The 15,063-nt window shown below is 50.0% G+C and overlaps 1 protein-coding gene across 4 annotated transcripts in view; it reads right to left on the bottom strand.

Moving 5' to 3' along the window:
• Positions 1-12,106: 12,106 nt before the first annotated feature.
• HSPA12B (heat shock protein family A (Hsp70) member 12B) overlaps positions 12,107-15,063 on the bottom strand; it is a 143,413-nt gene continuing 140,456 nt past the window's right edge. For all 4 annotated transcript variants that reach the window (XM_077280370.1, XM_077280371.1, XM_077280372.1 and 1 more), the window contains exon 13: positions 12,107-12,907. In XM_077280370.1, coding sequence (XP_077136485.1) covers positions 12,267-12,907 — 641 coding nt within the window. In that variant the 3' untranslated portion in view covers positions 12,107-12,266. The remainder of the gene's footprint in view (positions 12,908-15,063) is intronic.

The raw sequence follows: 15,063 nt of genomic DNA, 5'->3' as shown, positions 1-15,063 counted from the left end.
CAGATTCTTGTTGCTTTCCTGCCAGTCTTCACATTTGTTTCCTGGTCTGATGACTGACAAATACTGGAGAAATATACAGGGGCTTCTCACAAAATTAGAATATCATCAAAACGTTCATTTATTTCAGTTCTTCAATACAAAAAGTGAAACTCATATACCCTGCTCAAAAAAAATAAAGGGAACACTAAAATCTGACATCCTAGAAATCACTGAATGAAATATTCCAGTTGTAAATCTTTATTCATTACATAGTGGAATGTGTTCAGAACAGTAAAACCTAAAAATGATCAACGTAAATCACAACTAATATCCCACGGAGGTCTGAAGTTGGAATGATGATCAAAATCAAAGTGGAAAATGAAGTTACAGGCTGATCCAACTTCAGTGGAAATGCCTCAAGACAAGGAAATGATGCTCAGTAGTGTGTGTGGCCTCCACGTGCCTGTATGACCTCCCTACAATGCCTGGGCATGCTCCTGATGAGGCTGCGGATGGTCTCCTGAGGGATCTCCTCCCAGACCTGGACTAAAGCATCCGCCAACTCCTGGACAGTCTGGTGCAACGTGTCATTGGTGGATGGTGCTAGACATGATGTCCCAGATGTGTACAATCGGATTCAGGTCTGGGGAATGGGCGGGCCAGTCCATAGCTTCAATGCCTTCATCTTGCAGGAACTGCTGACACTCCAGCCACATGAGGTCTGGCATTGTCCTGCATTAGGAGGAACCCAGGGCCAACTGCACCAGCATATGGTCTCACAAGGGGTCTGAGGATCTCATCTCGGTACCTAATGGCAGTCAGGCTACCTCTGGCGAGCACATGGAGGGCTGTGTGGCCCTCCAAAGAAATGCCACCCCGCACCATTACTGACCCACTGCCAAACCGGTCATGCTGAAGGATGTTACAGGCAGATCGCTCCCCACGGCGTCTCCAGACTCTGTCACGTCTGTCACATGTGCTCAGTGTGAGCCTGCTTTCATCTGTAAAAAGCACAGGGCGCCAGTGGCGAATTTGCCAATCCTGGTCTGTGGCAAATGCCAAGCGTCCTGCATGGTGTTGAGCTGTGAGCACAGCCCCCATCTGTGGACGTTAGTTTCTAACCATTTGTGCAGACACATGCACATTTGTGGCCTGCTGTAGGTCATTTTGCAGGAATCTGGCAGTGCTCCTGCTCCTTGCACAAAGGCTGATTTAGCGGTCCTGCTTCTGGGTTGTTGCCCTGCTACGGCCCCCTCCACATCTCCTGTTGTACTGGCCTGTCTCCAACGCCAGAAGCGTCTTACCTGGGCCAAGGAGAAAAAGTACTGGACTGTTGTCAGTGGTCCAAGGTGTTGTTTTCAGATGAAAGTGAGTTTTGCATTTCATGTGGAAATTCAGGACCCAGAGTCTGGAGGAAGAGTGGAGAGGCCACAATCCAAGCTGCTGGAGGTCTAGTGTGAAGTCTCCACAATCCCCGATGGTTTGGGGAGCCATGTCATCTGCTGGTGTAGGTCCACTGTGTGTTATCAAGACCAAAGTCAGCGCAGCCGTCTATCAGGACATTTTAGAGCTCTTCATGCTTCCCTCTGCCGACAAGCTTTTAGGAGATGGAAATGTCATTCTCCAGCAAGACTTGGCCCGTCCACACTGCCAAAAGTACCAATACCTGGTTTACAAACAACAGTATCACTGGGCTTGATTGGCAGCAAACTCACCTGACCTTAACCCCATAGAGAATCTATGGAGTATTGTCAGAAGGAAGATGAGAGACACCAGACCCAACAATGCAGACTTAGCTGAAGGCTGCTATCAAAGCAACCTGGGCTCCATAACCCCTCAGCAGTGTCACAGGCTGATCGCCTCCATGCCACGCCGCATTGATGCAATAATTGATGCAAAAGGAGCCATGACAAGTACTGAGTGTATTTACTGATCATACATTTCAGTAGGACAACATTTCAGATTTTAAAATCCTTTTTCAAGCTGGTGTTATAAAGTATTCTAATTTAGGCTACTTTCACACATCAGTTTTTTGCCTTCAGGCTCAATCCGGCGAATTTAGAAAAAAACGGATACGTCGCAAATTGTGAAAAACGTATGCAATGGATCCTTTTTTTTGCCGGATCCGACTAGCTGATCCGTCGCTGTCCGTTTTTTTTCGATGGACACAAAAAACGTTACTTTGTTTTCTCCAGCCGCCGGAAAAACAATATTCGATGGATTAGGCGAAAAACGTATGAAACGTGAGGCCATCCGTCGCAATCAATCGCTAATACAAGTCTATGAGAAAAAAACTGATCCGGCGGCAACTTTTGGATTGGGCCTGACAGCAAAAACATAGGTGTGTGAAAGCAGCCTTGCTTAGATAAAGACTTTTGGGTTTTCATTGGCTATAAGACATAATCATCAACATTAACAGAAATAAACACTTGAAATAGATCACTCTGTAATGAAATTAACTTTTTGATGATATTCTAATTTTGTGAGTAGCACCTGATCATACTGAGGCGAGAGATCCTGGAGCAGCGAGACATGAGGGGTAAGGTATTGCAGCGTGTGAGGGCGTATCATCCTGATCAGAACATGGTTAAATGGCTGTGGCACTGTTATCGCAACGCACAGTGCCTGTGGTCGGACTCTTTGGGATGCTGTTCCTGGAATGCACAGTGCCTGTGGTCAGACTCTTTGGGATGCTGTTCCTGGAACGCACAGTGCCTGTAGTTGGGCTCTTTGGGATGCTGTTCCTGGAACGCACAGTGCCTGTGGTCGGGCTCTTTGGGATGCTGTTATTGGAACGCACAGTGCCTGTGGTCGGGCTCTTTGGGATGCTGTTATTGGAACGCACAGTGCCTGTGGTCGGACTCTTTGGGATGCTGTTATTGGAACGCACAGTGCCTGTGGTCGGACTCTTTGGGATGCTGTTCCTGGAACGCACAGTGCCTGTGGTCGGGCTCTTTGGGATGCTGTTCCTGGAATGCACAATGCCTGTGGTCGGGCTCTTTGGGATGCTGTTCCTGGAACGCACAGTGCCTGTGGTCGGGCTCTTTGGGATGCTGTTCCTGGAATGCACAGTGCCTGTGGTCGGGCTCTTTGGGATGCTGTTCCTGGAACGCACAGTGCCTGTGGTTGGGCTCTTTGGGATGCTGTTCCTGGAACGCACAGTGCCTGTGGTCGGGCTCTTTGGGATGCTGTTCCTGGAACGCACAGTGCCTGTGGTCGGGCTCTTTGGGATGCTGTTCCTGGAAAGCACAGTGCCTGTGGTCGGGCTCTTTGGGATGCTGTTCCTGGAACGCGCAGTGCCTGTGGTCGGGCTCTTTGGGATGCTGTTATTGGAACGCACAGTGCCTGTGGTCGGGCTCTTTGGGATGCTGTTCCTGGAACGCACAGTGCTTGTGGTCGGGCTCTTTGGGATGCTGTTCCTGGAACGCGCAGTGCCTGTGGTCGGGCTCTTTGGGATGCTGTTCCTGGAAAGCACAGTGCCTGTGGTCGGGCTCTTTGGGATGCTGTTCCTGGAATGCACAATGCCTGTGGTCGGGCTCTTTGGGATGCTGTTCCTGGAACGCACAGTGCCTGTGGTTGGGCTCTTTGGGATGCTGTTCCTGGAACGCACAGTGCCTGTGGTCGGGCTCTTTGGGATGCTGTTCCTGGAACGCACAGTGCCTGTGGTCGGGCTCTTTGGGATGCTGTTCCTGGAAAGCACAGTGCCTGTGGTCGGGCTCTTTGGGATGCTGTTCCTGGAACGCGCAGTGCCTGTGGTCGGGCTCTTTGGGATGCTGTTATTGGAACGCACAGTGCCTGTGGTCGGGCTCTTTGGGATGCTGTTCCTGGAACGCGCAGTGCTTGTGGTCGGGCTCTTTGGGATGCTGTTCCTGGAACGCGCAGTGCCTGTGGTCGGGCTCTTTGGGATGCTGTTCCTGGAAAGCACAGTGCCTGTGGTCGGGCTCTGTGTGGTGCTGTTATTGGATCGCACAGTGGCTGTGGTCGGGCTCTTTGGGATGATGTTCCTGGAAAGCACAGTGGCTGTGGTCGGGCTCTGTGTGGTGCTGTTATCTGGATGCACCATGGAGGTGGTCGGGCTCTGTGGGACGCTGGTTGTCAGCACGGCTGTGGGTTTGATCTTTCTATCAGGGGCTGTGATGAAGTGCGGGTTCCTCTCCACATGTTTGCTGTCTGTCTCAGTGGATCTCTTGGTCTTCCGCTCTATATCGTGCCCAGTGTTTAGGGAAACCGAAGAAAGGATACTGAATATAAGTGTAATGTGTAAGAGAACGCTGCAAAGACAAAGCCCAAGATGAAAAAACACAAAGAGCATATACCCTGCCTAAAAGCCATCCCACTGTGGCAAGATGTGCGCAACCGGGACGGTGCTATGCTGTTTCGAGTAGTAAAACCCCACCTCAATAATGGATGTGGGCAGAGCAGGATCGGGGTCCGTCTGTTCAGTCACCTGCCCATGGGAAGCTATATAGATGACATGCCTAGTTCACAAAGGGGGAGCCACGGCTCTGTACAAAGGCTCTACTTTCTTAGCAAGGCATGCCATCTATATAGATTCCCATGGGCAGGTATTTGAAGAGTTGGACCCCCGTTCCTGCTGAGGTCAGCTGAGACAAGGTGAAGTATTAATTCTCTGGAACGGACAACACACCTTCCATGGTCTCAATCCGTTCTAGCGCACCAGGGTAGGGAGATGCGTAGAATGGCTAGCAGTAGCCAGCTAGCAGCGCCATGTTTGGTCTCGAAGGGTATGTTTCCACGGTCAGAATTAGCAGCGCTTTGGAGGCAGCACATGTCTGCCGGCTTTTGTACGCTCGGTGGTTCCGCATGTGTTCACTGAACCATGCGGAATCACCACATCCTATACATTGGACTGTGATATTTACGGAGCGTCTAGAAAGACATGCCGCATGGGTCGGAGGCGTCCCTGCACGCATAGTGGAGATGTGATTTCACAAAATCCCCTCCGCTATGCTGTAACATCTGGCTGCTGCAGATTAGACGCTGCGACTGTATGCAGCATCCAATCCGCAGCGTTTACTGACCGTGGAAACCTACCCTAAGTGTAACGAGTGCCCAGGGGGACCCGATGGCCCCAGACCCACCACCCTATGACCTTCCATTGGAAAGTTATGATCTTTCATAGGTTTTGGGAGATTTAGCTTCGAACCTCCAGGATCTAGTTTCCGAGATCACATCTGCGCAGCTCCGCCCCCGGCGGCGGCCATATTCCCGGAGTCCACCGCACAGGCACAGAGAACCATGGAATTACCAGGGCTCTGGTCTGTCGCAAAATGTCAGCAGAGCCCTGGGCAGCACCAGACACCCACGCAGCACCGCTGGGCACCGGAGACACCCGCAGCAACCGCCAGGCACTCGGAGACACTTGGCAGCAGCAGCGGACATGCACCAGCACAAGACCCCTGCACCAGCGTGCTGCACATCGGAGCCCCCCCTCGTCCTAGCCTGCAGCATCACCCCACTCCTGCCTCCTCCAGCAGCGACCCTGGGACCCCGCTTCACCGCACCCACCACCATTTTATTAAAAAATATAATTTTCTTATTTTTCTCCTCAAAATTTGGGGTGCATCTTATAATCCGGAGCGTCTTATAATCTGAAAAATACGGTATGTGCGCTTTGCAGAGTCTGCAGCCACACTTGTACTAACGTCAGTTCACTGTGGAAACAGACCACAACCCCCTCAGCTGGTTACATACAGTATCTGGAACAAATGGGAGGTTGCTACGCTGGAGCCTTATGCTCCACCAGTACCACTTCACCATACAGCCCTTCTTGTGGCAAATGCCAATGCCGACGGCTTATTCCGACAAGGGGAGGTTGCGGACGAGCGAGAGCGTGGGGGAGCAACGGAAAGTGCTGTCTACTAGTGCCCTCTAAAGGTGGGAGCTGTGAAGGATGGGGGGGATTTATTGGCAGCTTACTATCCTCCTGAAACGTGTAGCTGTACCAGGACACATAGCTTAGTAGGGGGCCTGGCATCTCGGCTTCAGAGAAGAAATTCGCACCCCCACCAGCTAGCAGTCTCCAAGCTCCTATAGGAAGACCACCTGCTGATACCATGTGGTCTAACTGCTTTGTTGAGTCAGCTATGATATCATAAGGAGAATATGGGCCTTTCGTACGTCATAGCCACACAGCGGTTACATTTTCAAGCTCTCTGGAACGGACTGAATGCCCTCCAGTGTCTCGATTCGTCCCAGCATCCCAGAGTGGGGAGATGCGTAGAAAGGCTAGTAGGAGACCAGGTATCAATGCCGTGCTTGATCTCCAAGGGTAATGGAGACCCAGCGAGACTGACCAGATGCCGAGATGTAGCTATAAACCTCCAGGAGAGGGGCATAAGGACCCTCCTGGGGGTGGAAAAGGGTGTGACCAACCAAGGGTATAAAGGCTTGTGTAAGGCCATGTTGTCTCTCTGTTATGCTTGCTGTTCACTTTGAGACTGGGGGCCACATTAAGTAATTTGCTGTGAAGGAACTAGGAACCAGCTGGCAGCCCAAACCCCCTGTGGCCCAGTGCACACATGGTTGAACATCACACTGGTAATTGACATGATCCATCTGCTTATATCTTTTGTACTTCACCCATATTTGCATATCTGACCATTGTATATGTATAACCGCTGTGTATTGTCTAGTGTGCCTTTAAGGTGATTTAAATATATAATTTAACCTTGGGCTGTACTTTTATCTTGATCCATGAATCCACAAGCCTTTATTCTCGGCTTAACGTTCCATGGTACCGTGGCTGGTTTCTGGCCCGATATAATCCTGCTAACGGACTGGTCTTATATCTAACTGGTGTTAGTGAAAGAGGCCTCTCAGCCTGTTGGGGATGTGGGCGAGTGTGGTGCCACATCAGTGACTGTGTATGCCCCTGTTATGGACCTGGTGGTTAGGTGCACCTGGAATGACCTGATGGTTAAACTAGATGACAGGACAAGCTCTGGGAAGTGGGAACTCTGCTGACTGCAAACCCTAATCCTATAACACACAAACTAGAAATAGCTGTGGAGCGTAACTAACTCTCCCTAGATGCCTCTTCACAGCCTAAGAGCTAACTACCCCTAAAGATAGGAAATAAAGCCTTACCTTGCCTCAGAGAAATTCCCCCAAAGGTAAAGGCAGCCCCCCACATATATTAACTGTGTATTAAGAGGAAAGTCACAAACACAGGGATGAAACAGGTTTCAGCAAAGGAGGCCAGACTTACTAAATAGATTGAGGATAGGAAAGGGATCTATGCGGTCAGCACAAAAAACTACAAAAAGCCACGCAGAGTGTGCAAAAAGACCCCCGCACCGACTCACGGTGCGGAGTTGCCACTCTGCACCCCAGAGCTTCCAGCTAGCAAGGCAATATCATATAAGCAAGCTGGACTAGAACTTAGCAAGTACTAAAAAATATATTCAGTACAAAATGAACAACAAATGAACTAGCAGGGACTTAGCTTCTGCTGGAGTAGACAGGTCATCAGAAAGATCCAAGAGAGATCTGAACCAGTACTGATACATTGACAGCTGGCATGGAGTAACGATCTGAGTGGAGTTAAATAGAGAAGCCAGCCTAGCCGCAAACGAGGGCAGCTGATGAAGCAACCTCAGAACCAGCAGTTCCACTCACAGCCACCAGAGGGAGTCTACGGACAGAACTCGCCGAAGTACCATTCATGACCACAGGAGGGAGTTCGAGAACGGAATTCACAACAGGCCCCATCCTCTCACAACCTATGCCTTCTTGGTCCCGTGCTGACAGTGGTGGAACGTCACATTGGTGCAAGTGGGGAGACCGCACTACGTGATCCTGACATAATGGTGTCATCAGGCGTTCAGTTAGCTGTGAGGTCTTACGTGAAGACAAACTATGTGCAAGAAATCCTCGTAAAGTATAATTGCTGAAAAAAAGTGTTCCCAAAAAACACACTGATCGGTCTAAAGAGAAGTGGTGGAACCTTCTATGGACTGATGAGTGCAGGATTGTACTTGTTGGGTGTTGCCGCAGACAAGGTGAGACCCATAAACACTGGACTCAGGACACGGTGAAGACTGTAAAACATGGAGGTGTGAGCAGATTGGTTCGGGTACGTCCTCATATTATGGAGTTGGGCCCATTTATCACACACAAGGCACCATGGACCAGAGTGAATATATCATAATACTGGGAGATGTCATGTAGTCTTACGCTGGAGAAGAAATGCCCTTGAAATGGAGACAACAACCCCAAACAGCAGCAAGTGGGCGACATCCTGGCTCCAGACCAACAAGACTAATGTTATGAAGAGACCTCGGCCCGATCCGCAGACCTCGGTCCGATGGAGAACTTGTCGATTGACATAAAAAAATGCTAAAGACCTGTGGGACGTCGTCCGGTCAGTACCGTGTCAGTGGACGGCTGCGGTTGTACTGTATATGGGGGCGGCTGCGGTTGTACTGTATATGGGGGCGGCTGCGGTTATACTGTACATGGGGGCGGCTGCGGTTGTACTGTATATGGGGGCGGCTGCGGTTATACTGTACATGGGGGCGGCTGCGGTTGTACTGTATATGGGAGCGGCTGCGGTTGTACTGTATATGGGAGCGGCTGCGGTTGTACTGTATATGGGGGCGGCTGCGGTTGTACTGTATATGGGGGCGGCTGCGGTTATACCGTATACGGGGGGCGGCTGCGGTTATACCGTATACGGGGGGCGGCTGCGGTTATACCGTATATGGGGGCGGCTGCGGTTATACCGTATATGGGGGCGGCTGCGGTTATACCGTTTATGGGGGCGGCTGTGGTTATACCGTATATGGGGGCGGCTGCGGTTATACCGTATACGGGGGCGGCTGCGGTTATACCATATGTGGGAGCGGCTGCGGTTATACCGTATACGGGGGGCGGCTGCGGTTATACCATATGTGGGAGCGGCTGCGGTTATACCGTATACGGGGGCGGCTGCGGTTATACCATATGTGGGAGCGGCTGCGGTTATACCGTATACGGGGGGCGGCTGCGGTTATACCGTATACGGGGGGTGGCGGCGGTTATGCTGTATATGGGGGCGGCTGCAGTTATACCGTATACAGGGGGCCACTGCGGTTATACCATATGTGGGAGCGGCTGCGGTTATACCATATGTGGGAGCGGCTGCGGTTATACCGTATACGGGGGGCGGCTGCGGTTATACCGTATATGGGGGCGGCTGTGGTTATACTGCATATGGGGGCGGCTGCGGTTATACCGTATACGGGGGGCAGCTGCGGTTATACCATATGTGGGAGCGGCTGCGGCTATACCATATGTGGGAGCGGCTGCGGTTATACCGTATACGGGGGGCGGCTGCGGTTATACCGTATATGGGGGCGGCTGTGGTTATACTGCATATGGGGGCGGCTGCGGTTATACCGTATACGGGGGGCGGCTGCAGTTATACCGTATACAGGGGGCCGCTGCGGTTATACCATATGTGGGAGCGGCTGCGGTTATTCCGTATCCGGGGGGGCGGCTGCGGTTATACCGTATGTGGGGGCGGCTGCGGTTATACCGTATATGGGGCGGCTGCAGTTATACCGTATACGGGGGGCGGCTGCGGTTATACCGTATGTGGGGGCGGCTGCGGTTATACCGTATATGGGGCGGCTGCAGTTATACCGTATACGGGGGGCGGCTGCGGTTATACCGTATGTGGGGGCGGCTGCGGTTATACCGTATATGGGGGCGGCTGCGGCTATGAGGATTCGGCTCCTCGCTGCTGTTGTTTTGCACAGCACGGCACTATTACTATTTACTTACTGCAGGATATTTGCCATTTTGTCTTTCTCCGGGGATGTGACAGTAATTAGGAGTCGGACGCCGCGTTCTCAGCAGCCGTGGGAGCGAATTATTAATCATGCCTGTCACATTATCGGCAGATCATTAAAGCCCGCGGGCCCTCAGATCCGGTCTATCCTCACATTGTCACACAGGTCCCCACAGTGAAGGCAGCAGGACAGCCCCGTCCAGCATTGCCCCGGGCCATACGGCATTTTGTGCAGCGGCCACAGAGGCAGAACGTGCGACTGTGATCACATTACATTGCATGCAATTACAGCTGTGTCATGTACGAGGTGCGATGCCTGCAGCCACCACCAGGGCGAGCGCCTGCTGCAGAGCACTGAGCGCGGCAATAAACCTGTATGGGGGGAGTGTCCCCTAGTGGTAGCAGAGAGAAGCTTATCGGTGGAAACACCTCGAGGTGAAGTTTTCAGGCCCTCAATCCCCACTGTCTTCTCAGCTGCAGTATCTAAGCTTATTCTGTGAAACTGCTGAGCCATTATGTATCCCATCGGGGGGCGCTGTCTGCTGAGCTGCCGTATCTAATACGTGGTATCTAATCCCATCCTGTGTGATACAATGTGTATCTGTCACGACTCCCGGGTATTACTGCTGCGCGCCGCAGCAAGGGAGCTGAGAGCAGAGTGGCGGAGAACTCACCGGGTAGCAAACAGGACCTGAACCATGTGACAGGGAAGGAGGTGGTCGAGGGTGGCGCCAGACGCCGGGGTGCAGAGGAGACGAAATACACTGGAGAGTAGTTAAACGTGCCAAGATCTAAACCAAGGAATAACGAGGTAACCGAGGGGTGAGACGGAGGGATAGTCAGAAAGGGAGCAAAGGTCAGAAAGCCAACAGAACAAACAAGCAACAACGCTCGGAGAGCAACACAAGCAAACCGAGCACACACTCAAGGGGTCAGACACACATACTAAGGGCTCATACTCACCAGCGAGAAACTAGGATGAGTCTCGCACGTCAATACCCGACGCTGCTGCCGGCACTCAGGAGCGAAGCGTGCGGCTCTATGTATTCCTATGCGACCGCACGCTCCGATCTGAGTGCCAGGTATTAACATGCGAGACTCATCCGAGTTTCTTGCTGGTGAGTAAGAGCCCTAAACGAAAGTATAGCTGACAGGGAATCCTAGTCTGGAGTGTGTATACATCCCCCTCCTAGATCCAAAGAGAGGCCAGCAACATTAACCCTGAGAGAGCAGGACATGAACCATGTCCTATACCATGACAGTATCTCCTCCCTGGATGGAGCGGATATGATGGGGAAGAGGAGTAAAACTTCTTCAAACTTTCTAACCACCTGACCTTCATCCGCCATCAGATCATGCACTGAACCAGCAGAGGGCAGCAGCGAGGTCCTGCGTCAGGCGTGCAGCTTTGGCTGTGACTGGAGGGGTGTAGACGTACGACATGTGTACGGTAGTGGTTTATTTAATACATGGAATACGTATCATACATGGTACACAGATACTGCAGGGAAGAGTTACATGTAAAAAAATATATTCTGACTACATAGTCTTCTCATAGTGAGAGGACGGAGGTGGAGGATGGATCCGGTATTCACATTGGGGATGTTATCACATCGGATGAGACCATTAAGGTTCTGGAGATGATCAGATGGTAGTCACCAGGGCGCTACACCTAATATAGCTTCCACCTCATTCCCAGGCCTGCATCGCTTCTAGTATTGGACGGAGATGTTCTGAACCCAAGGCAGCAACCTGCAAAAAAGGGGCTGTTTGGATCGGCACAAGATTGCATAAGTGTGGAGATCAACCCTTCAGATGGAGCTGCAAAAAACTGTCCACGCATTAATATTTACGAGAATAGTGGATACAACCTGAAATTGTGGCTTCCTCTGATCTGGAATTGGCGAAGTTGATGCTCCATCTTGCCCCTTAGATGTCAGTGTACACGGGCTCCACCTAACTTACAACCCCCCATTGTCAGATTCCTCTATAGTGGTCTCATGGATTTAGCAGGTGGAGTTGTGCTTTATCAAAATGTATCGATGGTGGACCTACAGCTGTTTGGATGCAGCAGGTACTTGGTTTTCATTGACTGCAAGGTTCCTTGTCCTTACAACACCTGAATATTACAGAGGACCATTGGCTTCCCAAAACCGAAGCTCCACAATCGCCATCCTCTCCTTTTCTGGTGGAGCAGCCATTCTGCACTGTGGAGTCTGGCCAGAGATTGGTGACATGTTGGGTCAGAGCTGTGGAAAGTCTCGTGTTGACTCCTGTTTTTCTGCTCTGATGCAGCGAGGGTTGGCCAAGAGTTAGGAGATCTTGTCTGTGTTTTATAAAAATAGCAAATATTTGGCAAAAAATATGCACCCCCATGTAAAGTAAAGAGGGACATGAAGCTGAACCAACTGCTCCCAACTCCTTTGTTTTGGATGAAGCCACGTATATGATGGTCAAGTGCTTTGAGTTTATGATCACATGAGATCTCCCACTAATTGGAGAGGAAGTCGATGGCGGCTCGGACAGTCTTGGAAGTCTTGACGTCCATTGCTGTGACTTTGATTTCTGTGTCTCCAAATTGCATGCTGGCTTTAATCTCCCGACGAAGGATCTTGCCATTTTCCTCGTTGATGTCTGGCAGGTCCAGATTGATGGTACCACACTTCCTGACGCCGGCATCGGTGATGTACACCACATCATCGCTGGATGAGCAGTAAATGTTGATGATGATTTTGCGTTGGCCAAGTCGGGCTGGGCAGTAGCTCCTCTGCACGATATCTCCAAGGGCCACCGACTGGTCCACGGACACAAACTTGTCAAAGATGTCTGTGCACCAGTTCTTGCCTTCCTTCACAAGCAGCTTCTCTTTCGGATGTTTTCCTTCCACAAACTTGTTGAGGACGCCGACTCCATAAGTGAGAGGTGAACGCCTCACTCTCACGATGGTCGGGTCTAGGCCAAAAAGGACTGCTCCTTTAAGTATCGTCAGACCAACATCTTGAGGGATGATGACCCGGCACACCTCGCTGAAGGCCGACTGTACAGCATTCTGCAGCATGGGAGACTCCGCAAAGCCGCCCACCAGGAAGAGGTACTTGATGCCTGATACTTCAGGTTTGTTGACGAGATCGCCTGCAAACAGTAGGGTAAAGCAGTATTAGCATAGAGCGTGCACCACTCGGCCTTTTGCAATGGGGCAATGTTTTGTCAGCGCGAATCTTCACAGGATGATCCATTACGGACCATTGGACCATAATGTCCTTTAACACAGGCAGGTAAACTGCGCTTACAGGGCTGTCAACAAAACAGGGTGTCCGCACAATAACGTAATGATCGCTGGGACCTTTGCAGTCATAAATGCCAGGGACTACAGAGCACCATCTTGAATGGAGCAGAGAAGCGCGTGCAGGTTTATACCGGTGAAAGTCGAGTGCAGCGCTACGTTATTTCTGGCTGTTCCATACACCATGAATGGAGAAGGGGTTGAGCTTGCACAGCTCTGCTCTATTCACTACAGGGCTCTGCAGCTTCCAGATTCCGGAACCTCATTCTCGGCACTGCTAATGGTTCCACTGGTCATCCTCAGCAGTCAGGATAGGGGATACCTTTATGTTGTGACTATCCCTTTAACACGCGTTACTCAAGTCACAGGCAGCATGTCTCACTCAGTCCGGGCCCCCCTTTTTTTTGCTTTTGCTCACCGTCACAGGGGTGGGTTGAGCCAGTTGAGTATTCAACTGAACATGCATCCTCAGACGCATGTTCAGTTGAAATATATTGCCGGACAGGAAGCTAGTGACTTCCAGCATGGCAACAGTTAAAAATTGCCAGCCAATTAGATGCTTGCAGGTGATATCGGCGCGAATGTCGTCAGAGCATCCGCGCTGCATATCAAGAAGGAAGATGAAGCCGCTGGACTGCGGCCAGGTAAGAAAACCTTTTTTTTTTTTTTTTTTTTCAGTTTGCTTGCACTGTGAAAATCCACAATATAGAGAACTGATAAATGGGAGCCAGAAGTGAGATTCGTAGGGGCCAGAATTGAGATACACGGGGGCCAGGATAGGGGATGTTATTACAGAAAGGGGCTAATTAAGCGATATTATTACTGCTGTGATGTATTTTATTTTTTAGGATATTGTTTTCAGTGGGGAGGTCCTGTTACTGTGCGGTGCGTCAATATGTAGCTTTTTTCTTTATCTGTGATAGTGTAGACGTTGGTGACAAAGTGGAAAATGTGAAGGACTTGAACTTGAGATGTCAACTTGGGCTTTCAGCCTTTATCTACATGCATGTCACTTGAGAAACTGTAAGGATTTTAATACTAGAGTTAGGACTGCCCCAACTATGGTCACTGGAACGAGGCAGGATGACTTTTGCATTTTCTTGATAAATAAAAACATGTTAATTAAGTACCATATAACATTACCTGTACACTGACACTATATATAGAGCTCCTGTGTATAATGTCACTGGTGATCACTATATTACCTGTACACTATATACAGAGCCCCTGTGTATAATGTCACTGATTATCATTGTATTACCTGTACACTGACACTATATACAGAGCTCCTGTGTATAATGTCACTGATTATCACTGTATTACCTGTACACTGACACTATATACAGAGCTCCTGTGTATAATGTCACTGGTGATCACTGTATTACCTGTACACTGACACTATATACAGAGCTCCTGTGTATAATGTCACTGGTGATCACTGTATTACCTGTACACTATATACAGAGCTCCTGTGTATAATGTCACTGATTATCACTGTATTACCTGTACACTGACACTATATATAGAGCTCCTGTGTATAATGTCACTGGTGATCACTGTATTACCTGTACACTATATACAGAGCTCCTGTGTATAATGTCACTGATTATCACTGTATTACCTGTACACTGACACTATATACAGAGCTCCTGTGTATGTCACTGGTGATCACTATATTACCTGTACACTATACACTATATACAGAGCCCCTGTGTATAATGTCACTGGTGATCACTGTATTACCTGTACACTGACACTATATACAGAGCTCCTGTGTATAATGTCACTGGTGATCACTGTATTACCTGTACACTGACACTATATACAGAGCTCCTGTGTATAATGTCACTGGTGATCACTGTATTACCTGTACACTGTATACAGAGCTCCTGTGTATAATGTCACTGATTATCACTGTATTACCTGTACACTGACACTATATATAGAGCTCCTGTGTATAATGTCACTGGTGATCACTGTATTACCTGTACACTATATACAGAGC

This window comes from Ranitomeya variabilis, chromosome 1, assembly GCF_051348905.1.
Source record: "Ranitomeya variabilis isolate aRanVar5 chromosome 1, aRanVar5.hap1, whole genome shotgun sequence".
Lineage (NCBI taxonomy): Eukaryota > Metazoa > Chordata > Amphibia > Anura > Dendrobatidae > Ranitomeya > Ranitomeya variabilis.
This window is presented reverse-complemented; position numbering and strand designations above follow the sequence as displayed.